Here is a 27,748-nt window from a genome sequence, read left to right as displayed (position 1 = left end):
TAAAGTAATAAACAATTTATTTTTTTTCTTTACATTGATCTTTATGAAGATAATATCACTTCTGTTTTGTGATTCATATTTCTTGTACCGCATATTGCTGATTTCTGACATGGCACTTAAGGGAACAGTCACAAACTGCTACACAATTTCATTAAATTAATCCATCTTCCATTTCTCAGTTAAACAGGAGTGAACATACAACTCTGGCAAATTTGACACCATTCAGTCATTCCTGATGTCTCCAGAAAGAAAAAAAAAATATCTTTCCCTTTCTGCTGAAATATCTTACCATGGTTACAAAAACTATGAGGAAGGGGAGAACCTCTCACAGAAGACACCTAAAAGGGCAACAAAAAATCCTTTTTACTGATTACATAGCTGGTAAAAAGAACACCACCAAACAATGTGATAACACTGGATGATAACACCACCTGTACCCACAGGCAGGTAGAGCTGAAATACTGTGCAGTTCTAGTAACTAGAGGTGTAGTGCCCCAATTTTTGGCCTATTTAACAGAAGGTAATACAACATTTTAAACAGGTAACCAGAAGTTTCACTGGGAAGCTTTGCACACGTGTAAGGAGATGGAGGAATATTCTGCAAGATGCAACTTAGTGGTTTGGTTTACATCCCATATTGTGGGAACCATGCATAAGGAACTCTTGGCACATATGTGCATCACCTTGAAGTTAAAAAAATCATCTTGGTAGTCTTTATTTGCATTAAGAGCTCAATCTCCTCCCAGCTGGCTGGCAGAGTGTTCAACTCTCAGGCACCACTTCACAAGCTCCCACCCAAGCACACACTCTGGGTATCTCTGCACTTCAGCTTCTGCAGACCCTGAGTCACTCTGGATTTTGGCTTGGTTCCATCAGTGTCAGTACTGCCTGAGTATCCTGCATGTCCCTAAGGAGTTACTGCTCTTCAAAGTTACCACTAAAAAACCAAGTCACCTTAAGACATTTGCAACAGCAAGCAGGGCAAGCTGCCCCTGAGGGCGCTTCCTGCTGCCCTGCTGCTCATTTCTGCTCCCTGAAGACTTCTAGTGGCCAGAGCTTAGATGCCTCTGCAACTTTTTGACCTTTTAACTCATCACTGAATCAGTAAAGAGGCTTAACAAAATGAAGCCAGCAGCTTGTTTGGAACTTGAGCATAACAGCATCGACTCATTTCATATTTGCAAGGTGACAAAAAACCTGGAGACAACATGACTTGCACAAGGTTCCTACATTCACGGATTGGAGTCACACCCTGGCAGAAGAAACAGCTACTTATTTTTACTGCACAATTGGGTAACAACTTATATAATGAAACACACAACACAGGCACACACAAATTTAACCACCAGCACAACTGGAACAAAAAAGTGGTCTTGTAACAGGTCCTGTTTTCTCAGCTGAGAACTTCCTGAACAGTTGCCCTATGGTTAATTTTATCTTCACAACCTAAAGACTTCAATGGAATCAGTCTGGAAACATCTCCTAAAGTCATAGGACTAGTTCATAGTGAAGACTCAAACCCAAAGAATAGCAGATTGTAGAAACAGGGTAGGTACATACTTTAAGTTCTTCACCTTAGTATCTCAATAGTGGCCACTGAAAGAAAGATCTTCAGCTTAGGGAAAAAAAAAACCCACAACTTTAACACTTGAAAACATTAAAGCAAATAAACAAGAAAAAAGCCAACATGACAGATTGATTTAGAGACCAGCTCTTTCAAAACCAAGCCAGCATAACTAGAAAATTAGAAAACCTGGTCCCATTTTTGTATTCAAATACTGATTGTAAGTAGAAAAAGAATACAGTACATGCAATAATATCAAAACCCTGCCTGACAAACTCCAGGACACAATCAAGACTAACTAGGGACTTTAAAAAAAACCCCAAACTACTACTTGCAATAGACAAGGCAGGGGACATTTTAGAAGATAAAGAACATACAAATCAAGATGATCGCACCATGGGTCCCTCATTGGCAATGATTTGCTGGCTAAGTAAAAATTTTGTCATATAGGAAGCATATTTTATATCAAAAGTAGTTCTCTAAGTTACAACTTCACCTCTGATTAAATACTTCCCCTCCAGATAAACTAACTTATAATATGCTTACTTGGAGAAGGCTACAACTAAATTCTCTAAAATAAAATAAAAAAAAAAAGTGCCATGAAACAAAAGCAGGATTTCTCTCTGCACACACACTTATGTTTATAAATGATTACATGATTATACCCAATAAAGCACTAGCTACATCTCAGAAAAACAAAACACAAGAAATAAAAGCTGGATGCACTTGACTCTTCCCAATTACTCATTTTGGTTTTGTGCCAATTAACCACTTCCCCAGAGCTGTGTGATTTACTGCCTGGTATTTGAATCCTGGATTTACCATGACACATTTAAGTTAATCCAACAGCCTGAAGATATAACAGTTTAAGAAAAAACACTGCAAAGCCCAGAGAATAGCCAGCAAGGACACCCTCCTCATCCTCAGAACTTCTAGTCATGAAATGAGAAAGAGCAGCCTCCAGTCACAGCAGAAACACTGCAGCTCAACCCCCAGGTGTCCACTTACAGCTGTCTTGCAGGATGTGCATCCAACACCCACAGTAAAGCTGAGCACAGAAGAGAATATTGCATTTTTCTGTTGGAAAAGGATCTTCAATTCGTGACCTTTCAGCTCCTCTGACTGACTGATTGATAACAGCTACCATTACTGTACAACAGGTCTGCATTCATGCAAAAAGAACACTGTTTCTTCTTGAAGAGTAAGACTTCACCTTAAGTCCTAAATAGGAAGAAGTATTAAAAGAAAAAAAAAAAAGATGAAACAAACCATAACAAAACAAACCTTCAATAGATACACAAATAATTACCTACTAAAGCATGGTACTCCTGTGACAAGCTCCATTCTTCCATGATATCTGAAGTTTGGTTGTGACCTTTTTTGAAACATTGCAATCAAAAAAATGAAGAGAAATAAAATGCTCTAAACAGAATTTGATCTGTAAACCCCTTGGCATTAATGAGAATCTTTATCAACACAGCTGCCCTGAAAAGCATAAATGATGTTTGATATCAGTGTTTCAGTACACACTGAACATTCAGTGGTAAATAGGTACTTGTTTCAGCTTTCTTTTAGAGAACAAATATTCAAGTGTTCTGTTTGGAGATCCATTTCACGTCACTTCAGGAAAAGACAAAGGAATGTAAAAGTTCTTCCTGTGCTTCACTCCATACCTTTCTAGTTAGTGACCTCAGGAACTGAGCCAATCTGAGACCAAAAAATATGATGTCCTCTCACGTTGAACCTGCACTACAAAAAACAGGATTACACCAAAACCACACAGAATGGCAATGAGGGCAGTAAACAGAGCAGGGACTTTTCTCACTCTGGTTTCACAGCCAGACATTGAGGGTGCACTGGGGGGAAAAAACAACTGGCAGTTCAGCTGATTGCCTGAACTGAGACAGGTATTAAGTGCTCTACAAAGGACTCCATGAACAATGTAAACAGAAGTGTTTGGCCTCCTCACAAAGCGCTACAGCTGAAAGTGCTGGGGTTTGGAAATCTGTCCTGCATATTTCCAAAAGCAACTCGTTTACATTCTGTTTGACAGGGGGAATAAAGTGTTTTGGAGGTTCCCTCCCTTTGGTCTCGCTGCCAGAGGACAGTTTCTGGCGGGCAGTCTCAGCTGTCCTCCTCATCGTCGCTAATCAGGTCCCTTTTCTCCACGCACGTCTCCCGCTCCCGCAGGAAATCCTCGCGGATGGCCTCGAGCTCCGTCAGCTCCAGACGCACCTTCTCCAGGTGGTAGGTCCTCCTGTTCCTGATCTGCCGTAAGGGAAAGGGATTCAGGTCTCCAAAGGCAATAGCAGTCAGCTTCCTGTAAGGTGACACAACGTTAGAAGACAAATCAGTCGCGGTTGGTGCTTTTTAAAGCCACTTTTGAACTTCATCCCTATCAGTTCTTATTGCATGGCATATCTCTGGTCTCTCACACTCAACAGGTCTCAGATGATATCAGGATTGCCAGAAATTTCTACAAAGCACTCCATTTTAAGGTTATTTCAAGCAATGAAGTGTTATCAGATGCTCAGGAGTTCACAAAGCAAACTCTGTATAATGCTACAGAGATCACAGCCTTGACAGCACCGATCAGAAGACATGAGCTGGGATAATCAGAGCTTCCCTGGCTCCACTGAACACTTGGTACACCCAGTTACCCCACTGTAGGTTGGATAACTTCCTCCACATAACCCACTGAAGCCCCTTCAACCCCAAACCAGTCAGCTCTCCAGTTAACCAAGACAACCCGACAACGAGGAGACCAATAAAGCCTGGGATGACACAAATGCAGCCCAGGAGAACACAGAACGTGTCCAAGCCAAACTGATACAGCAAGGAAGCTCTGGGCTTTTGCTGCTGGAGCACAGAGATCTCTGAGCTGGTGCCAAGCCAAGCTTGTCAGGGCACAGCAAAGCACCCCAGAGGGTCCAGCCCCCTCCCAGAGTGATGCTGCACCACATCCTTCAGTCACAGCACACCCAGCAACTGACCTGTCTAATCAGTCCAGAGTTAACTACATCAGTGTTGCTGATCTACACCTAAAAATATCTCACTGTTTACTAAGGAAAAAAGGGGAATTGGAATATTTAATTTAGTCTACTTGAATTATCAGATGAACCCAAATATTAGGAAAACTTATTTGGACAGCTTATTTAAGGCTAGTTTTTGTATTTTTGAGTGAACCAGAATGATTTCCTGCTATTTCTACACAGAACATATTCCAACAGCTTCTCTACCTGTACACAGCATGCCATGGAACACAACTTGCACCTGTAGAAAAACCTAACTATGACACTCTACAGCCCAGAGTATACTCATGCACATGTTTGTAGATACATTTCTTTACTAGAGAGTTTGAACTTAAAAATTCCCTGAGAAAAGATTTTTAACCCACCCAGGACACCCATGAACTCTATTAAAAAAAGATTTCTGAACTTTTCCTCTACAACATGACTTTTGGTCCTTATCAGGAAAGACATCGTTCTACATGCTTTTGTACTGTCCAAATTTTGATGCTGTAAAACTTGTACAAACGTAAAAAAGGAGAAACCAGGCAGTTGGAATCCTGGCTTGTCAGTCCCAGCAAATCCTTATTCCCTAGGTGGCACTGCACCACTGCTTGCAACTCCCACTTTTAAATCTGTAGGCAAAGGCTTACAGAGCATATTTGTATTGTAAATATCTTTGATGCACTGAATGCTGTCCTTGCTTGAACTCCCCATCTGCCAGTGATACCCCATCAGCTCATTTTGTTAACAGCAATATTAGAAGCCTTTAAAATAAGTTATTTCCATGCCAGAAAGTTTAGACAGGAGAACCAAGACATCATTTCCAGAAGCAGAAAAGGAATGGAAACCGAAATCTTCACCTCTGATTAAATATCAAAATTTTGTTCAAATTAGGTAAAAAAGATTTCATTTTTTTCTCTCTGCATCAGTCCCAGCAATCCTTTTCAAGCACAGAGTAAGATTATTGAGTTTTAACTTCTCTCCAGTCAAAACAAACACAGGAAGTAAAAATATTAAACAGCTCTTCCAGCAGAATTCAAAGTAGAAGCCTAAGTTTATGTGGAATTTATTACAGTAAAAAAACCACCTCAGATTTCAATATATGATTTTGCACTAAATTGAAAATCAGTGAGCTTCAATATATGTCCTGAATATCTTCAGACATTAAACCAACCCCAATATGACTTTTTAGATTAATCTGCTGCTCTACAGTCTTGAAACCAGGAACCTAAAAACACCAGACCTTGATTTACAAACTGTAAGGACTGAAGAACAGAAGAGTATCTAATTTGTGTTTATTCTCTGCTTTCAAGTATATCTCAGAATCAGCTGGAACCAGTAGCAGTAGCCTATACATTAAATGATGTACAGATCTAAGCCTTGTAGGACATGGCTCACATTTTTAACACCTGAGCCAGGACGTGGTTTTATTTACCATAAAACACTTTGCTAGCAGAAGTAGTGTCTGCAATGCAGGGGGAGACTTCACCTGTGGCTGGAATTCTCAAGTGTTGCTACCATGGCACTACAGCCAAACCAGGTAACCTCCATCACACCTCACAGTTACCAGCTCAGCATTCATCACTTCTGCCAGATCTAAGTGCTCATGGCAAATCTTGGCAGTCAGCTGCATCTCTAGTTGCTTTGCACCTGATTTAGGATCTAGATAAAACCAAAACAGCCCCCCCTCACTTCTCCCATGCCCCACTACAAGTCTTGCAAGGACACAGAGTGCGAGTTCCCCACCTGGCATCGAGTATGTTGCGTGTGAAGTAGCGAAGGTACTTGAAGATGGACATGGAATCCTGCAGCTTTAAGATTTCCTCTTCTTGGTATTTAAAAAGTGCCAGGGCAAATCGGAATATTACCTGAGAAAACACCCAGTATCTGGGATTTGTAAGTACAGAATGCACCAGCTCTCATTATCATCTTGATAAACCCCAAGGAGAAGGGTTACTCTCACAGAGGCTGCACATGAGCTCTCTAATCACACCTCCCTCTGTCCCCCCCTTCCCTGGCCCAGCCCCTTTTCCAAAAGCTGCCAAATACTTCTGTTGTGGCTGTACCCAAGGCCAGCTGTCCCACAGACCCATCCAGAACACAAGGCTCAGTTCAGAGATTCAAATTCTTGAACACTTTTAGTTCCAAATTCAGTTGTAGCATCCAGACTGCTGGGCCTATTCAATGCATTTATTAAGTTACTTCACAGTTAAATTTAAGTTTTGATTTTTAAACAGCTTCTTTTCCAAGGCCTTGAATTTTCCCAACACACTGGGGACCTGATGCTGAAGGAATTTCTAATACCAGTTTGTCCATCACCATTGGCATGAGCTGGAAGCAGCATTATTTCCCTTTGCTTTGGTAAGTTCTGAACTTTGCCAGTCCGTGCCTGGCTGCATTCACAAATTGCCAAGATGTTTAACTGATGTGAATGAACAGCCAACCACTCAGTGTTCAAATGCCCAACCAAGGCCAGCGAGCAGTCACCTCAAACACAGTTTTTGTCTTATTTTATAACTCACCTATTCTCTCCAGTTGCCTACAAAATCTACTTTAGTGTTTGAAACCAATGACTTTTTTTTCCCCACACTGATTTTATTTCACTGCAATTTTAGAAAAATGAAAATTCTTTCAAATCCCCCCTTGATTTATGACATAGAGTCACTGTTTGTCATTTGTGTTTCAAATGTCTGCAGAGATAAAACAAATATTTGCTGCAGAGAAAAGCTAAAAATCAGCTCTTGGTTACAAGTAATTTTTACATCTTTTCAATACTTCTAACTTCTGCCTCCATCACCTCATCTTTCTTTTTTATAAGAGTAGCTCTCACCTTGATATAATTACTAGAAACTCATTGACAGCTGCACACAAGAATAAACAGCACTGCCTGGACTTTTATTTTTTCAAAGGGGGAAAAAAAAGGTGGTGGCAAAAGGAAAATACTTGTATTTAAAATTCTTCCATGTAACTCAACCCCTTAACTTGCAGAGCACAGATAAAATGGAAAATGCTTTGACTGGTTATTTATGCACATTTCCTCCTTTGTTCTTTTTTTTCCTACCAGTGATTTTAAGTGACAGGATTCTTGTGAAACCACCTTCCTCCCCCCTGTGCTCAGTAACAACAGAGCAGTTTTTCTCAGGTAACAAATGAACAATCTCAGCTCCTTCAGCTCACCTTTGGTCCCTCATAGAGGAAGGAGTCCCAGATTTTGAAAAGGATGTCGCTGACCACGCTGTCCACAAACACCACCAGGAACCAGTTGAAGGTGATAAGGGTGTAATCCACTTTGTACTGCTCAAAGTGAGCGTGAAGTCGTGGCAGCTTCTCACTCATCAAGTCCTTGAAAACCCGCTGATCAACCTGAACAGGTGACAAACAGGTTATTATTGCCCCTAATTTTCCAACAGTCATTCCAAGTAGGGCTGTCACCAGCCTGTAAGTGCAAGTTTTTCAAGAGGTAACCAGGAAATCCAGGAGTGTCCAGATAACAATTCCAGGCTATACCCACCCAAATGCAGAGCCATCCCAATGCACACCCCCCTTGCTGACACACTGCCAGCTTCTGCAGCCAGCCCCTGTCCCACAGGGCTCCTCACACACAGAGGGTGTGTTTCCATGGCAGGTCACCAGGGGGGCACTGCTGCAGGAGCACTCAATGAGCTGGGAGAGATGTGGATGGAGAAGGCAGCCTGCACAGGGCAGCACCTGGAGGCAGAGCAGTGCCACAGCACAGACTGCTCCCAGGACAGCAAAATGCTCCCTCAGGGCCCATAACCACCATCCCCCCAGATCTGAGGAAAGGAAGGATAAATCCACTCCATGCTGTGAAGCCAGTAATGAGAAGCGGGGTTAAGGCTGGAGCTGCAAGCAGGGCACTGAACAATTATTTAGTGTCAAGCCCTTGTCCAAACAAGGGTCCTGGTGCCTGGACCCCACCCCTGTCAACTCAAGACACCCCCAGGAAGGCCTGTCAGCCAGTTGCAAAGGAAAGCTTTTGTCTGGCTGCAGTTCCCAGGAGCAGAGCACATACCTGGGATCCCAGCAGTGTCTTCGTGTAATAATCACGAGGCATGAAAACTTCCACTATTGTTACCAGACACCAAAAAGCATCTTCCTGTTCCAAGTACAGGAGTGCAATTGCCACCAACCTGAAAAGAGGGTTTATTTTAGGGATTATTATAGCATCACAAACTATATTAAGAACCATTACAATAAAGTGGTTTTGTTCAGCTGAGGTAGATCAGGAGAGCACTAAACAGCAACACTGTTACTGAAGTTTCAGATGGGGCCTTCTCAGCCACACCAAGTGTTTTTATTCAGCTAAATAAGAAATCAGATAAAGGCAAGACCCAAGTGATTTTCTAGAAGCCATTTTCCCAGGAACTAAGACAAAATAATAAGAAGCTTCCAAGTCCTAAATATAATACTTGATTCCCAGACTTTTGTCTTTTCTTATTGAAGAGAAGAAAGAACAGATGGCTCTTGAATTACACACAAAGTTGTTTTAAGATTAGAAAAATCCTTTCTAGCACATTTGCTTTATCTCCCTTAAGATAAACATAAATAACACCATCATCTTTTAATGAAAATAAAAAGCCCTAAAATATTTTAAAGGCTGAACTTGTTCTAAGAATTTCTTCAAGTGCTGGTGCTGCTGATTTTAGCTCTCTCAACACAGAGAATTCTGCTATTCTGATTGAAGACATCAGAGTGAAATGCTGAAATTTGTGGCCTTAACAATATAAAAAAAGCTTTCAAGCACTTATTTCTGCTCGTTTTAAGAAAAAAACTAACAAATTCTTGCACACAAAAGCAACTCAATCCCCGACAAGTGATACAAAGTCAATGTAAAACTACATTCACGTATCCCATTTCTTACGTGATTTAATTTCAGTTCCATGTTTTTTGCCAAGCTGATTTTACAGAATTCACTATCCAGGTCATCTGGGTTTTTTAATTGTTTTAAAAAACGTGCCAGTTATTTGTTTCTTAAAACACCGTAAATGCTGAGCATACAGCCCATAAGGCAAACCTCTGTTCCACGGCGTGTTGCTACATTTGGGATTTGAAAGGCTCATTACTCAGGATTAGCAATATCTCACCTGTTGAGCCCTTGGCAATATCCTATATCAGGATTTCTCCAGGAAAATGCCAGCAGCACATTCCGCAGCTTCTGGATCCCTTCGGATGTCGGGGAGGAATAATGTTTGTTGTTGGGCAAAGTCCTCAGGAGATCCAACTCAATCTGTTTGGATGCAGGGTTTTGTTTCTCCAGAGCATTTTGAAGCAAGGTTTGGAAGTACCCAGGTACTGTGCTGTCCTTGAATTTTTTAACGTGGAGATTGACACACCACTTCCAGATCTTGGAGCGGTGTTCGTGTGGAATTCCGGAGCGGATGAGGTTCTTCAGCTCCACGGAGCGCATCATCTCCCTGTTCATGGTGCTGGCAAGGTAGTTTTCCCATTTTACTCCAGCTGAGATCTCTCGATTTTCACTGAGGGAAAGTGACCTCAGGTCCAAAGCTCGTGATTTTGCTACTAGTTTCTCCTCCTCATCATCCTCTGGGACTGTCTGAAACCCATATATATCATATTCACTGCAATGGGAAAAAAAAAGGAAAAAAAAAAAAGGTTTTACATGTGTTCAGCAGCCCTGAAACTCCCACATTCCCATCAGAGTTAGTCCAAAGCCACTCTCCATAGCTGTCAAGTTTTAACAATTATTACACATTTTTCTGAAATATATCTTTTATTTAGTAATTACTTTCACAATTCCATATATAAAAGACTTGGGGCCATATTCCAGTATGTATTACCATACAAATTAAGCACTTTAAGAACAGGGTCAAGTTCAAATGAACCCAACTCTTCAGTAACTCGCCTTCAGCAGCTGTATGGCAACATTTGAGTCTAAGTTGTATACTATCTCAATAAACCAATAAATGTGTTAAGGGAACTTCCCAGTCTGACCATTCAGGAGACTCTGGCAGTTGCACTCCCAACACCAGAGACTTTCCCTGCTGGGACTGCAGCCCCTTCACTGACCAAGGCACACAGACATTTATTTGAACAGGACCAAATTACCTGACCAGGTGTGGTTTGAAAAAGGCCTGTTCTGGTTGTTCACTGGTTTCTGCTTTCAAGGCATCTTCCAGTAGCTGTGTGATGACCTCACGAGCAGGACTCTGCTCCTCAGAACAAACTGGAGTTTTCATTTCTTGAAGCAAGATCAAGTATTTACTTTCAATCTGGCAGAGTTTGGCTTCCAAGCTGGTGTACTGCAGAAAACAATATACTATGTAAGTCTTCAGACACTTTGTGCTACACTTCTTTTAAAATCTGGTTCAGTGTGATTCTGTTGGTTTATGTTGCTCAGAAACCTGTAAGTCAGGAACAGTCAGCTTGACTTTCCCATTTGTGTAGCACCAGCAAACATAAGGCAGCAAAGCAGATCTGATGTTTTGCACCAGATGTACTTTTGCATATGGAAAATGTGAGCCAGCTTAAATTATCACTACACTGCATGAAATACAACTCAACCATTTTGTGCCTTTCAAGTAACAGCTTCAGCCTATGCATGCTGGAACAAGAACAACTCAAATGGCATTTTAAAGACATGAGTTAGGCAACAGCATGTAGGAGCTGTAAACACACACTTCCATGCCAGAAATACAGCATTTAAACCTGGTCACTGTGGGCTTTGCTTCCAAAAAACCAGAGGCAAAGCCTACCATCTCTATGTGTGTGTTTATTTTCCCAACCCCAGGCAATGGAAATATTCATTATTTACCTGCAACACCTCTACATTCAAGTTCATCTATACAAGAACACACTCCCAAAATTACATTCACCATATCACAGTCGCCCTTCGTGCTCAGGAGAAAGCTCTACACATCCTGTCATACTTCAAAAAAATCATCACACCCTGAATTCTGAGGAAATAATGTTTTCAGAGAAATATATAGGCCTGTGTTCATAAGTTACAAAAAAACTTTCACCAGCAAATTTAAATTTACAGCAAATTACTTCTTTCAAGAACCTATCCAGAAAGATTGGTCTGTAAGGACTGAGTTAAGGGGGATTTTTAACTTGTTCCACTTTCCTAGGTAGATTTACAGCTAAAATTTTGAAAACCTTTTAGACATTTCCAAAATGAGAACATGCTGTGTTAGTCTGACCTTTGCCTGCCATTCTCTCTCTCTTGCTTCTGCGCTTCTTCGTAGAGCAGAAAGTTCCAAAATCTCCTTATTTAAAAATTTATTCTGGGTCTTATAACCCTGAAGATTGTCCTGTGGATTAAAAAAAAAAAAAAAAAAGGCAAACTAGATTTTTAATAAAAAATATTTTACAAACAGTAAATGCCTGCCAGAGAAAGCACACCTCAGAACATGGAAACAGCAGCTACTAATAGCATTTATCAGGTTTAAAACTTACCAGGGTCTCATATAGGAAAGGTATGATGAATGTTTATGCATATTTTAAGTTACTTACTTGTATTCCAAATTCCTTGGAGTGTTAATCAATTTGGAATACAACATTTATCCAAAGGCAAAAAGAAGCATGTTTAGAGCAAAGTGGATAACTTCAGTAACTCCATTAAGAACTTGTGACACATTCATTGAGGTTCAAAAAAAAGGCATTAATAAGACCTGTAGGAGCATTAGTAAAACAGGTTCTTAAATTCCTCCCTTTTTGTCTCCTCAGAGCTTCCCTTTGCCATTCCACATGCTTTGTTGCCTCGGTTTTGATACTGAAAATCTTTAAAAAAGCAAGCTTTCTCTTTGTTTCCCCCCATGCTGATATTTTCCTCTTACACTCACTTCTTCCTGCTCCTTTGATTATGTCTCACATCACTGCTCCTCCCCAGCAAGGATTAATTCCCTGGAAGCCCAGGACCCTGCACTACAGGCAGACAGAGCAGCCCAAAGGAGAGGAGTTCAGTGAGATTGTCACAGACATTCAAAGAGGGGGTGCCAAGCAGAGAAAGCCTCAGCTGAGAAGTGTCCTGGGGAGCTGCTGCAGTGACCTCAAGCAGCACAGCAGCCTCAAAGCACCCCTACAGGGAGCACAGAGTCCCCTATGCATCGAGACAGAGACATTGCTCTTACTTTCAGTCTGTCCAGTTCCTGCAGGTCCTTATTAGCACTGGTGGCCGTGGGAGAATTTACTGCTCCACTTGGAGAGGATGAACTGTCCTCACATTCACTGAGCTGCCGGGAGAGTTTCATGATCACCTCATCTTTAGCTTGAATAGTTTCCATCAACATACCCAGCTGCTCATTGAGTTCTCCAACTTTGCATTTCAGGTTCTTCACTTCCTGCTGGAGACTGTCTTTTTCCAGGTTTAACTTTTCAAGCTGATTGTTGAGACCCAAAATCTGGTCGTCCTTTTGGTGCAACAGCTCCAGTTTGTCTTTGGGAACCCCCTCACAAAGGCGGCTGGCAAAGTATTTATCGTACTGGGAGGAGCGGACTGTTTGCTGCAGGAGTCGAACAAGTTCCTGAGAATTAAAAAAAAAAAAGGTCATGAAGTTTTAAGTTGCTAAGGTTTATAACTTATAAAGTTCACATCAGGCAAAAGAAAGCTCTGGAATGGGTTTTTAATCTGAGTAAACAGCTTTTAAGAGAGCTCGGGTTGAGTTTTAAGGAAAAAGGGAAACACTGACATGACATGATTTCTAGCAGATTAACACCTTACAATGACTGGTCTACACGGAGGGTTTAAATGCCTTTGAGCTAAGGATCCTGCCTAGAAAGGCTCCAACAGGTTAAGGAAAAGTAGTGGACAGCTGTGGCCCAGCAGTTACCTGGAAGCTGAAAAAATCCTTGCCTGCAAGCAGCCCTGTTGTAGGGAGAGGAACAGGGAGAGGGCTGAAGCCCCAAAGGTTAACAGGTGAACATTCCAGAATGGAAAAGGCAAAGGAACTAACAGCTCTTCTCTAACAGAGAGAGAAAATAAGAGCAGGAAACAATACATGCTGCTTTGCCAAAAAGGAAGTCTGAAGAGGGCTTTTTAGAACATCTTGCCACACCATTTTAATTTGTCTTCTTATTAAAACAGAAGCAACTGTGAACACAGTGTTGCACTTAGACCAGTGAGATTTCTCAGAAGCTGGCTCAGGAGCTCAAATGTACTCCTGGGAAAGATAACTCCTCAAATGATTATAAGCATGGGGCTCACATTCCTTCTTTGGATTCTCTTCGATCATCCCACACAACAGAAAATACAAATAGCAGCTCCATATAAGACCTAAAAATTATTCTTCTTAAAAGGAGTAGAAATTCTTTTAGATAAAGCAAGGTGCTGAATAAATTGGAGTTATGAGGCATACAGCCATGAACACTATCAGTGCAGTACTATATGCATGTTTTGTAGATGATTATGGCTAGGCCTATGCTTCACAAAACCACTCCTGATGATGCAGTTAGGGTAGAGAGAAGTCAGGCCTATTCCCCAACCTCTCTCTAGCATTGAGAGAATCAAAAAACAAACAAAGAGGACCTGAAAGGATGAGTTTCTCAGAAATTATAAGTACTAATGGAAAAAGAAGCTGCGTCTACCTGAACAGAACAAAACAGACACTGAACAAAATAACTTCAGAGAATAAGGAAGATACATAAACCAAGTTAATGAACACTGTGCAGAGGTTTTGTTCAGGGATCTCATCTTCAACAGGTGTAAAAATGGTCCTTCTTGTCTCAAGACTCTTTATGTACCAAGGTTGGTTCAGCACCATCGTTTTACACCAACCAACCAGCTCTTGCAGTTCGATGGCCAGAAAGGTTAAACTCACAGTCACCTGCCAGATCCATCTGCTTTGGGCACTTTGCCTGAAGGCTTAATTACCTTTTGGCTCAAAAGATCTTTCTTCAGCTTCTCCAGCTCTTCCTGCTGGCTTTGATACTTGAGCTGCAGCTCAGAGACCAGTTTGCTGCCATTGCCAGAGCACCACTCTGTTGGGGAGGAGTCGCTGCCGGCGCGGTTCTTGCTCGATCCCATCATGTCCTTCAGCAAGGGGCGCCTTGCTTTGTGTGGAATGCGGCCAAACTCAAATGGAAAAGCTGAACTAGTCAGTCCTGCACAAAACAATTTCTTCTAGTTCGGTTCACTTAGTAAAAAGGCATTTCAAAGCATTCAGATTTCCTTAAAAAAAATACACTCATTAACATCAGACTCTGAGCAGCTTCTAAACTACCCAGTACAATAGAGTTAAACATGCCTCATTTTCCAAGCTGCTTCCTTTGGTGGGAAAAGTATAGAGCTCAAAGGCCCCTCCCCTCCCAGACAAAAGACTTGGCTCATGAATTGTACAATTCTCTTCGTGTCTTACTCCCCAAGTACTAATTTATCACACAAAATAAAAGGTACCCCTAACTATGGCAAAGTAAACTTTGCTTCAAATAATTAACAGTTCCAAAGTGGTCAGAGCAAACCCAACCCTGGTATCACAGCCCCCTGCTCCTGGAAGAGGCACTGGGGTAACAATTCACCTCTGTTTACATCACCACAGGAGTACTCAGGGAGAAAGCTGTTTTCTAACAGATCAAATCGCTTGGATTCCAGCTGAAGTGCTCCCAAGGAGCTGTAAAAACATCTTCATGAGGTTATTGCAGACACTGGTCATATTTGAGACCCAGTTACAATTCACAGATGAGCTGCCACTGCATGTGCATCCCCTACTTTTTCCCCATTTCAGAAGCAAGACAATGTAACACCTACATACTTATTTAGAGTATAAAGGCAGTTCTGCTTCAGGGAGTGACACTCAACTGAGTAATTAAAGTCTCAGCATTTCCCTTCATCTCCTAACTTTGCAAGTCAAGTGACAGAACTAAAGCCAGTAACACACTCAGGAAACCAGAACAGTGGATAACAAGGCTTTGTCCTCATTCTGTTGTATTTGAATGGCAGAAGATTCCAAACACATCATAAGGAATTAGTTTTTTAAAAAATGGATTTACAGAGCTCTGGATGTGGTTTGTGAAGAAAAGATAAGCTTCCACTACTTCCTAGAGACAGACACAACACAGTACATTACATTAAAGAAGGCAAATGCTCCCCTTCCTTCCTCCCACTTCTACCTTTACTTCCTTCTGCCAGGTGCTTCCTCTTTTCTTCCAGAGCCATGGAGTCCTCCAAGTCTTTGGGGGTTGGATCCAGCAGTTCCCACTCCTCAGTGGTGTAAAATATGCTCTTGCGGTTTTCGTTGTTTCCTTTTCTTAGAGAGGACATGGAATTTCTGTGGAAAAGGCAGCAGGAAAAGGTGACCACAATTTCTGTGTTTTGCATTCATTCTGTAAAGGGCTTTGCAAGACAAGCACTACAGTTCAAACAGTGCAAAGTAAAAATAAGCTAAAACACAGACCAAACCAATACCAAATAAAAGCTCAAAGAAAACAAAGGGTGTCCTACCAAACAGCACCTGCCATCAACGGGTTTCAAGAACAGAAGAATTATTTTGCTTTAATGGGATATTAATTTCTAGGAGACCACTATGGTATTTTGCATCTCCCTCTGTTTTGGCAGTGGTGAAGTACAAAAAGTTAGGATTTACAAGCAGCATCTCTTTATTGATCAGTTATTGTAGCTTAGAATTTTAGAGGAACTGCCAGGCACTAAAGTGAACAGCATGCAGGCAAAACATGGATGTTATAGTTCCATATCCTGGGTTAATGCAAAACTTGGGATCACCCAAGAGACCTGCTGTGGCTGAGTCACTGATGACAGACTCCTGAGCAGTTTTCCTTTCCTAAGGTGGAACATGGCCAATTATCTGCAAGAACATTTCAGAGGCATCCTCTGAATTCCAGCCAGATAATTCCATGGAAGAACATACATTTCCCAGTAGGATGAGGTTACCTTACCCAGCTTCCTCCACAACCACCATGCAACCAGAAATGTCCACTCTTATGTCCATGAGTATTAGCACAGCTCAGTATTGTGAAGCCTTTGTTCAGTCAGACAAGGAGATTCTACATCGACCCATAGGAATCAGTTTAATGTCTCAGGTATAAAACTGGAAATGTATTTGCTATCTCAGCATTTTCTCTGCAGTCTTTCCAAGCCCTCAAAGATGCTCTCACTCACTGAGCCACATTCTCTCCTCTTCAAATCTCAAGCAGAAGGTAACCCATATTACACTCTCAAGATGATGTGATGATCCCAGCCAGTCTTTCAGCTTCACATGAGATTTAACACCTGATCAACATGAACTCTAAGCTAATCATTATATAGTGCAAGATTTTCATAATCTGATGAACTAAGAAATATTTAAGTACAACTTAAAAATAACCCTAAAGGTTATTAATAAAACCACTCCAGCAATCTACAAACTCGTCAAAGATCAACTTATGCTGCACTTTAATTTTCTCCCAGAAAGAATCACAGTTTCTGTCGGGGGCAAGAAGCCTTATTTTGTTTTTCAGACCTTCCAGGGAAATTAAACAGATCAAATTGGGCAGTGACTGACACATTTCCCAGGGCACTCAAAATCAACAGGTGTCACCTGCACCTCTCCATCTGTTCTGGGAACAGGGGCTGACTCTTACCAGGCACCTCCACAGCCCCCTGCTCTGCACTTGGTCAACTCCAGGATTTAAAGCCTATCTGAACACCACCTTCTAAAGCTTGAACAAACCACAGAGAACAAGAAGTCAAGTGACTTCTGGAAAAACTGCTTTAAAAACTGCTGTTAAGCCCATGAAAAATCATAGCTGATGCTCTGTTTTTTTGCATAGGTTTGTTCAGGGCACTGAAGTGGCACTGCTTCATTGCTTTCTATTACATTAAAATAAGATTAAAAGATCAGATAGTTAAATTTGAAAACAATATTTATTTTCCTAAGCACACTGTGACCACTACAGTCAAACTACCCAACAGTTGATCATATGATCTAATGATTCTCTATTTTTAAATGTTTGGGGGTTAAGTCATATTTTATGGTTATATAACTTGAGGTTACTATAATTCAGTATGTTTCCAAGTCTATATTCTGCATATATAAGAGATATAAGTAGCTGAGGGCATGAAGATTACAAAAACTCAGGCCCAAATGTCTGTATATGTCAACTAGTACTTGAAAATACATTCTGAAAAGCAGAAAAGCATGGTTCAACTTCAGTTACTGCAAATACACACACAGCTTAACTTCAAGACATAGTCTTCATTTTTTCCCCATTATTCCTTCCCCACTGCTGCCTGGGATGCAAACACAGCTATTACAGCAACAGTTTCTCTGTCAGACACACCATAAACGTGCTCAGGAGGAAGGACAAGGCTCTAAAACATCTACATGTCTTAATACAAATTAGCAAAAATAAGACAAAGACATGCTCCCAGCAACACAGTTCTAGAAACATTGGGATCCATCCATTGGAGCTATAACTAGTCCCATCCCAATCCAGTAAGACACTGGAGAATGCACACATATTCCCAAGGCCACCAGGCTGCACTGCTGCCCTAAATGGTGTAGAATTGCTGGAGAAGGGAGGAAGACCATCACCTACAACAGTCCTGCTGCTTAGAGAGGTTTACTAAAATAAATTCTAACATTTTAGTGGGGCTTTTTTTGCCACCAGCTTTTACAGTTACAGCTTTTATACACTACTATGTAATTTTAATTTTCCAAGGTTCATAATTAGCTTTCACTGCTGTGAAAATATCAACCATCTAGTCCTGGTTCTGCAGAAAGGTCCAATACCATTAAGTGCCCCTCCTTTGACACACACTCACAGACTGCTGTTTACCCAGGGAAAGAACACCACTTGTCAATCAAATGAGGCCACACATGTTAAAATACAAGACTAAATGTACTTTTCCCACAGGAATTCTGTTCAGACTGGTTTGAGCACAAACCAAGGCTGTGCAATAGGAAAGGCTGTAGGACCCCTGTGCCATTACTGAAGAGTTTGGATGACTGATTGGGCATCATTCACTTCAGGAGAAGCATGTAAAAATGATCACTATTTATGCAAAATCAATCAAAATTAGGATTATACTTGCCCTCCCCTCTCTCTGGAGCAGCTGAGGACAGCCTTTAGAAGGAAAATTCACCAGTCCCTCGCCAAACCTAAGCTAAAAAAGAAATAATCTTTCTTGAGAAAACTGCTACAGATTCAAGTCTCAAAACAAATTTATCTTGCTAGATACAGGAGTTTAAGTGCTCATGACCTGCTGGCTGGTGGCATTCAGCCTCAAAGAGCTGCAGTGGGAAGTTTTCTTACATAGAATCATAGATTTTTACATAGATTCACAGAATATTCCAAGTTGGAAGAGAACCACGTGTTCATTCCCAAGACCTGCAAGGACTTCAAGCCATGAGGGTCAGAGCTATACAGAGAAGGCCAACTCTTGAATATTGTGCTACAGGGTCTGCTGGGCCACTGCCACCAGAAGTATTTCCCTCCACCCTCAGCTCCACCATTGCCTTCCTGCTCAGAAACACTGACACACCAACCAGGCAGCACCGAGCAGCTCACCCTGGCACTGCTGGACTTCCCCAAAGCATGGCATCTGCAACTCAGGAAAAAAAACCAACAGCACAAAAAAAAAACCCAACAACACTCCAAAAAAATCAAGAAAAAAATTTAAAAAGCAGATAAACCTCGTTTCAAGTATACAGGAATTCACCAAACAGAAACTGTTCCATGTACTTTTCCTTCTAGGATGATCAAGTTTAAGTTCTACCAAAGCAAAGTGGCCACACAAACCCAAGCAACCACACATTACCAGCTAAAACACGACATGTAGTAACAGGATTGACATCTTTCTCAATCCAGCCATAAGCCATCTTTTCTCGAACTTCAATTACAGTCTACACAGTAGAGAAAAAGAGCCAAAAAAAGAGCCAAAACCAACAACAGAAAAGGAGCCAGAAAAAGAGCCAAAACCAACACCACTTTGTAACCTCTCAGATCTCTGTGCTAAACAAGAAAGCTTTAAAAGGCATCTGTTTAACTCAGCACTGCTGCTGAAAATGAGCAGCATTTTACAGCTCAGGAGGGATGTGGTCGAGTTAACCAGAGCTACAGCTCTGCTCTGTGACCTGCTCTGCTCCAGCACAGCAACAGCCTTTAAGTACAAGTGGAAAATACGTGTGGGAAAAGCAAAGTGTAAAATCAGTTAGAAAGAAACTGTAACAGGAGGGCTGAAAGCTGGCAGAACTGCTTTCCTTAAAGCAATTATTACTGAAGAGTTCTCTCATTATGAGTAAGGGGATAATATATGTGGGTTTGATGTTGTTCAGAAAGGGTCTGCCACGGTTTTGCTCAGGAATTCAAATTACATCGACTTCAAATCTGTGCCATGTGCTTTCATTTATTTTAAGAAGCAGATGAAGAGTAAGGATTTGTCCTGCTTTGATTTTGATCAATAAAAACAGTTCCAGTGCACTGAACACTACACCTGCTACAATGCTGCACCTGGGAAAAGCAGCAGAAGCTGAGGATACAACTCCCAGCTCCCTGCTGGGGTTCAGAGGGCAAAGCCATCCCCAGAAGTGCTTTCCAAGACTCCAGTCTCCCTTTCAGGTATCAGTGATGCCACATGACGATGTTCTCACTCACACCCTTCAAACAGGAGGTAAAACAAAGAGTTTACTTGAAGAGATCCCACTGTACTGATCCACCCCACCACCCCTGTCCTTCTAAGCAGCTCCACCCACCACACACAGACATCTTTCAGTAGGGAACAGTCTCAGCCAGCAACTACCACGCTCCTGATAACTCCTTCTCCCACGTTCCCAACTTACTTGAGTTCAGTGCTCCATTGTTTAAGTGAGAAGTTGATGGCACTTGCTTGGACTGGGGCAGGCTGGGAAGCTGCTTGTTCCCCCACCAGGTCTGTAGGAGAAGTCTCCACAGCTAGAATATTTCTAGCTCTCTCTGCTGAAGCATTTTGACTTAGGATACTCAAATCTGTATTAAAAAAAAAAAAACAACAACAACAAAAAAATAGAGAAAAAGAAAAATAGGCAAAACCTTCAATAAGTAAAAGAACAGTGGTTATGTAAAATCATATACTGCTAAGCCTGCTAGCAGGGTAGGTCGAGTTTTATTTTAGATTGCAACATAACTTAATAAAGCATTCTGTTTAAATGAACCTTAAAACCAGCAAACTGTTTTCCTCAGGGAGCTCTCACCACAGCCACCTACTTTTGATAACAGGACTTGTGTGATGCTCAGGAGGCATTATTTCATCAGTGATTTACAACCTCAATGAGTCAATATTGATTCATCCAGCTTAAGCAGCTATAAAGCTATAAAAATTAAGGGGAATTCATTACATTAACCTGCAAAACCCCCTGGTAAAACAAGCTCAGGCTTAGCTCTGATGAGTCAGCAACAGTGCCACAAAAACACTGACATCTTTCAGGCTGTGCTTCGCCCTAGAAGTTCTTCACCCTACAAGTGACACTGCTGCAAGTCAAGGAGCTTTATGGCCTTGAGCCAGCTCTGAGCCAATCCAGCCTGGGCATTCCCAGAGCCAAGAGCACTGGCACAGGCACTGCAGGCACACCCAGGGCCTCCTGGATCAGCACGGATTTACCAGCCGTGGTTGAGCTGAGGCAGCTCCTCCTCAGCTGCTCACACTGCCCCAAACGGCCCCACAGGAACCAGCCCAGGGCTGGCACGAGCCCTGAGCCACAGCTGTGGAATTCCAGAGGATCCAGGCTGATCCAACAGAGCCAGGCAGGTCTCCAACACAGCACACTGTCAAACATGGACTGCAGAGCCTGCAGTGCCTGTGTTACCTCAGTGATTCCATTAGCCTGGATAACTTGCTATCTCCCTCCAGCAGGCAGAGGGAATGAAAAATTGGGAATATGGAATATACTGTGAATAGCAACACCATTATAGAGAAGCACAAAGCAGTTTGTGGCCTTACACAAAGCCTCTGAACAGGCAAGTTAAACAAGCTCAAATGTAATTTTCAGATTCTTCTCGATATAATTCACAAAGAATTAAGGATTTTCTGACAACACTCTCAGACTTGTTCAGCATTACAAAGTAACACATTGGGATGGGCTCTGATTTTAATAAAACCCTAGGAAATCATGATGCCCTCTTTTATCACTGCTCTCACCATTACTTGGCACAAGCAGCAAGCCCAGCTTTAAGCAAACTGTCCCCTCCAGTTACTCAGCAGAGGGTTACTTTTATTTAGCCCTATCAAAGGTTAGAAGTAGAAAGAACATTCTGTAATAAAGAATACAAAGTATAAAAGATAACTGACACCAGAAATCTCTCAAACCCTTGAAAAGTGGTATCTGCCACAGAAGTGCATTGTGGTGTTTCAAACAGAAGTACAAGTTACACTGCCTTGATTTGTTATGAACAGAAGCTTCAGGGCCTTATCAGCCAAGCAGAATTCCAAGTTCTTTGGGACTGTGGCTGTTTGAGCTGAGCACAGTTCAGCTAAGATAGGTTAGCTAAAACCAGCTTTTGGTGATATTCACTGTCTAATAAAGGGCAGAGACAATAGGTTTTAATGAAAACAAAACAAAACCAAAACTAAAAAAAAAAAACTAAACCCCAAACCAACCAACCAACCAACAAAAAAACCAAAACAAAACCAAAAACAAACAAAACCAAAAAAACCAACTCAAACACCATCCCAAAAGGAAACAAACAAGCCCTCAAACCACAAAGCACAAAAACTCATGGATACCCAAAGCCAGGCTGGAATACTGACATTCTGCCTTCATACTCACAGCTTGTTTCATCTTCTACCTGCACCATTCACCAAAAGCTGCCAAATCCCTTTTGGGATGGCCCAGGTAAAGGAACTGCTCAAGAGCTGAGTTCCTAACACGTGCATTTCCTCTCCCAGACCTGCCAGGTGTGGCTGAACCTGAGGCTGCTCCTTGTGCTTGATCCCTGCCAGTGGTTTGGTCAGAGGGAGGGACTGCACAGCAGGTGAGCACAACTAATTCATGTGCTTGTTAATGCAATCATCACGTAAAAAAATAAATAAATAAATAAAATCTTGTTTTTAAACTTCTCTCAAAACACAACAATCTTACAAATGCATGACATTGGGTTTTGTATTAGTGCAAATTAAGAGGTGAGGAATAACATCACCAAGAACTGAAATTATAAAACCTACTTTAATATTCAATCAATTTCAAGAGAAAAAATAATAATTCCATTTCCCATAAGGAATAAATAATTTGACTTCCATGGTAGCAAGGCAGTTCCATGACAAATCCTGCAGTCTAATTTTTGCAACACGAACTTTCCCACATCCCACTCTGACAAATAAAGTAATTTTCACTACATTGAACGTTCTTAAAAACCTTTCAAGGTTGATCCACAAAGCAGCACCTTGGCTTTATGTATGTTCCTGTTAGTCCAGATTTCTAAACTGGGAAGGGACAGGCCAAGGAGAGGACAAAACAGGCAAGGTTCCAGTAAGCAGTTCTGGTTTTGGACTGAAGACAGACCACTTCCCCTTTTAAAACATTAGTGAGAGCATCTGCACTAAGGCACCAGCAAAACAAACCAATTTCTATGCTCCAGTATAAAGCACATCTTAGTCATCAACACCAAACCAGAGCCTTAGAGAATCCCCTAATTCTACAGGAAACTTTTGGAGCACTTGATTAAAAAGAAGAAACAATCATCAATCACTCAGGCTCTTTGCATTTCCCCCAGAAGGAATTCTTACTTAAACACTTCAGCTGACAATAAAGCCATCACTGTGATCTGTCCTAAAAAATGAGATACTCAAGATGCAGTTCCAAATGACACATAATGCAGTTTAACTGCAGGCTGTCCCTGAAAGGGATGGGCCTGTTGAGCTCCTCTATCTTACCTTGACATTCCTTGTCCTAGATTTAAAAACAATAATAATTTAAATTAAAAACAAATTCAGATAATAATAATTAAAAAAAAAAAAATCACACAAAGACGTTCAGCTTGCTCATCCAGAAACTCCCCAACAATTTAGAGGAAAGGAAAATACCAGATCAGTGACTAAAGTACTGGATCTGCTGCCAAACTGGAGTGAGGGAGCAGCACCTCCACACGGTGCAGTGACAGCAGGTTTATTCCACCTTGTACCCAAGCTCTGAGGGAAGCAGCACAAACAAGAACAAATGGATTTGTGGCCAAGTTACATATTCCAGTTGATCTGATCCAACAATCCACTGCCAAGAGGGCAGGGCTGCTACTCCTCTGCTCTGCCTCCCTGCGTTTTCCACTGTGCCTTGTTCCCTCCTTTCCATCAGCTCTGGCAGTCACCTGATTGCCCAGTAAACATATTCCACTCCTTAATCTGGCAGAAATGACAAAGAAGTCTTCCTTTCTGGCTAACATTTGAGCTCCCCCAGCTCGGCACAGGGTCAGACAACAGGACACAAAAAGGGAGCCTGCGGAGCAGAGAGCGAGAGGCTGAAGGCAGAAAGGCAAAGGGCTGGGAGAGCAAAAGGCTGCTCCCCTTCCCACCACCAGCACCAACCAGTGTGACAAGCTGCCAGCCAGGCTGTGTGTGGCCACAAAGGTGCTCTCAAGCCATCCCACCTGGCATTCCCAACAATTTCCCAGGATAATCCTGGCACTCACCTGGCCCTACAGTAAACCGCTCCTGGAAACTACACTGGCCAAAAACCACCGTGGAGAAGCAGCTGCTCCCTGCCAGCTCAGGGGCACTGCCCACGGGAGGAGCTGGGCCCTGCTCCCAGCAGGGATCACTGCAGGGGCTCAAAGCCAGGCTGAGCCCCCAGGGACACAGAGCTCAGCACAGCCGAGCTGAGCTCACAGCTACGGCAGAGGGAAAGCACAAACCGGGTTAGAGAGCAACCCTGCAGCCTGGATCTGACCTGGGGGAGGGCAGAAGCCTGGGGAAAACAACACTTAACATAGCAAATTGAGATGAACCAAATATGTAATCTGGTGATGAAATATGTCTGACCCAAGAGAGTTTTACTAATGCCTAACTTGGCACAGGACAGGATTTTACTCAGGCTTATTTATGGAGAACAGAAACCAGCAAGCAATCCATTTCTGTAGGGGCTCAGAAATAAAACAATTCACAAGTGCCTGAGCAATGTAGTAAAAAATACAGAATAGCTTTGTATAATACACCAATACATTTTTATAACTGACACTGAAATTACATTTTCCTTGCCTAAACATATTACAAAGACTGAATTTCACTTGTGTAGTATCAGGGTAAACAGTTTTCCAGTTTTAAAAGGCAAGACATTTTTATCAGAGTCAGACAGATCCACCATACCGTACTTTTTAGGGAACAAAGTATGGTCATTCAGAACCCAAAAAATACTTTTTCACATTAAAACCTGGAGTTTACACCTCAGGATATTTACTACACTAAGATATTGCAAGCACTGAAAGACAACTTGCCTAATCTAAGCTGTACTTATGAAACCCAGTCATAACACTACTCCATTTTACTTCATTTCTAAAAATATGTTTTACAAGAAATCCACAGATTTTTTAAGAGATACGAAATCACATATAAAATTACATTTATGTTAAATAATTATAGCACCGTAAACAAAGTTTATACAGAAACAAGGTGCAAAAAAAAAAAAAAACAACCTTCCAAGGCTGTTCTCAGCACAGCCTTGTACTGCTGAGCTGACACTGAAGAGAGACATCCTTCTGGTTTTACTCCAGTTTCCAACGTACCGGGATTGTCTTTGGCAACAAGACCTTTGGAGAAGTCACTGGGGGTGGGGGAGGTCCGGCTGTCCCTCTTGGCTGCGTCCACGTTGTTGCAATATTCCCACCTCTTCTGCTGGAGCTCCTGCAGCCAGTAGGTCATGTCCTGACGAGTGGCAGCCTGAGCACACAGAGCCAGAGCAGTGGTGAGATCGCTGCGTGTTCTCTGCTGCATGAACACAGCAATTCCAAGAGCAGCAGGAAAACCAACCCAGATAACGAGCAGAGCAGCAAGGGACCATCACTCAGAACCAGCAGGATTTACAAGAAATAACCACCAGTGTACCAGAGGCACCTCATGCACACACACACACACCCCCCTCCCTGATTTTTAAGCCAAATTCATTTTCTATTAGAAGCTGTCACATGCATTCTTCTTCTCCAGTTCTACACTCAAACATTAGGAAACGCAGCAGCATCTTTTAGTTACACACAAAGCACTGTTTGAACACAGAGCTACAGTCCATACCACAAGGAAAAAAGATCCCATACACACTCAAGAAGATTCCCATTTCCTTTTAAATTGCTTTCTCACCAGCAGAAACCAACAAACTAATCATGCATCTCAACACCTCCTACTTTAATTACTAAATCTACATATTGTATTTCTTGATGATCCCACGAGCTAAACAGCTCCTATAGAAAAATCATACTTCAAATAAAAAACCCAACAGGAATGTTTAATCTACAAAGTGATCAAAGTGAACAGGTAATAAGTGAGCAAGAATTCAAACACACCTTGAATAACAGCTCTAAGTCTTTTCAAAACACGTCAAATGAAAATACACAAATAACACCATGAGACAAGTGATGGCAGCTGACACTGCAGGTGCTCCCATGGAAAGGTTATTGTTATCCCAACATACATCCTCAGCTGCCAGTCTGGGACAAGCACCTGACCCAGTGACAGGGTCTGTTCAGGAGCAAAAGGTTACCACTTGTGAGGAGACACTCCTCTAAGTCCTTTGGTTTGTAAGAAAAAATAGTGCTTATCTTTTAGCCAGCCTTGTTTCTACCTTTTCCCCAAGTGCTTGGTGGAATTATCAGTGAAAAACCCTACCTGCTTGGGTAAATGACTAAGTTTGCTCTTTAAAGACAATTTAACTTCCTGTTCTATTTATCACAGAGGGCACCTGTGCAAGGCACAGCCACAAAAGAGTGAAAAGCCACAAACAACACACGTTTCCTTATGAAAGAAATGCACTGAAGCACAGCAATGGCACAGAACTGTCTTCATTATAGATAGAACACTTTTGGTCTGGTCAAATTGAGGACCCATTTGCCATCATATTTTGACCCTGGCAGTAGCTAATTACAAGACAAAGCCCAAACAGCACAGCAAACAAGAACTGTTGCTTCCCCAGGGGCTCTCTCTGGCTCAGCAATTTGCCATCTCAGCGTTCAGCAATCAGAGACACACATTTTCGTTTTACCATTTGGCTCTTTGTACCTGTATGAGCTTTAACGTCCCCAACATTCCACAGCAAATGGCTCCAAAGCACCGTGCAAGGACGTTAAACAGAAAACAGTTATTCCTGGAGCTGCTGCTGCTCCTCTCAGTACATCATAAACAGGGTAAGATATAAGATAAATAAATCGTGGCAACATTAGTAAATCGACCAGTCATACACAAGGACACTGCAGGTTCACTGTTCTCAGCTGACAGGAAAGATATGTGAGACACTTCTAATCTGAAGTGGAAATTAGTTTCATATATTCTTGCTTGCCTGCTCATGGGAAACCAGAGAAAAACATTTCCCCCATAAAAAAAAAAAAAAGACCTGGCAAAAGAATAGCTTAGAACTGTCTGTAAGGTTTCTCACTAAGTGTCACAGAACTGGACACAGGGAAGCATCAGTCCCACAGCCACCTCTGGCAGCGTGGCAATGACCACAGCAGCTTTTCCAGGCCCCAGGCTGCAGTCCTGCAAAGAGCAACATCCCCCCGCTATTCCTTGCGCTTGAGGATTCCCTTTGCACTTTTAGCCAGTGGCTAAACCAGCCTTCACTTCTGCTCAGCCTGAGAGCTTCCATTTCCTTCGGATGGACTCACACACAGGCCTCCTAGAGCCGTGTTTTACGTGCTCCAGCAGAACCCAGCAGAGCTCCAGGAGCTCCACTGACACGGGATGTAGCTCTCCAGCGTTCCCTGCTACCACAACACAGCTAACCAGGAGCCCATCCAGTTACACCTGCAATTAACTTCTGCCCACGACTCCCTGAACTTAATGACCCTTTCTCACCACTTGGCCCGTTATTCTCTCCCCAGTCACCTTTGGAGAACCGGGAATTAATTTAAATGGAGCTGCTCCTTGTTGGCTGCTTTTAAATTCCCAGTTGCTCCTGCCCTGCCCGTTACCTCGCCTTCCTGCCTTCCCACGCACAGCCTTCCTTCTCTTCCAGAGTTCTCCACTCCCTTCGAATGGTTTTTGCTGAGTTTATGTAAGCATCTTAGTTATTTACAGTTAAAACACTATCCTGGAAAA

The 27,748-nt window shown here is 42.1% G+C and overlaps 1 protein-coding gene across 2 annotated transcripts; it reads right to left on the bottom strand.

Annotated features, from left to right (window-relative positions):
* On the bottom strand, window positions 1-27,748 carry TBC1D2B (TBC1 domain family member 2B). Of its 2 annotated transcripts, XM_008934856.3 has the most exons (13): window positions 26,714-27,748; window positions 25,231-25,384; window positions 20,328-20,493; window positions 15,661-15,818; window positions 14,426-14,655; window positions 12,687-13,079; window positions 11,757-11,867; window positions 10,663-10,856; window positions 9,681-10,175; window positions 8,609-8,726; window positions 7,753-7,938; window positions 6,322-6,443; window positions 1-3,884 (listed from the first exon to the last, which is right to left on the bottom strand). In XM_008934856.3, exons 1-13 carry the CDS (start codon window positions 26,738-26,740, stop codon window positions 3,689-3,691), a joined length of 2,550 nt encoding a protein of 849 aa, XP_008933104.2. In that variant the 5' UTR covers window positions 26,741-27,748; the 3' UTR covers window positions 1-3,688. The 2 variants fall into 2 exon arrangements, with proteins under 2 accessions (XP_008933104.2, XP_017936996.1); XM_018081507.2 differs by lacking the exons at window positions 20,328-20,493; window positions 25,231-25,384; window positions 26,714-27,748 and adding an exon at window positions 16,280-16,821.

The sequence above is a fragment of the Manacus vitellinus genome, unplaced genomic scaffold (assembly GCF_001715985.3).
Source record: "Manacus vitellinus isolate BGI_N305 unplaced genomic scaffold, ASM171598v3 scaffold_53_pilon, whole genome shotgun sequence".
In the NCBI taxonomy this organism is placed as follows: Eukaryota; Metazoa; Chordata; class Aves; order Passeriformes; family Pipridae; genus Manacus; species Manacus vitellinus.
Note: the sequence above shows the minus strand (reverse complement) of the source record. Positions and strands in the feature narration are given on the sequence as shown.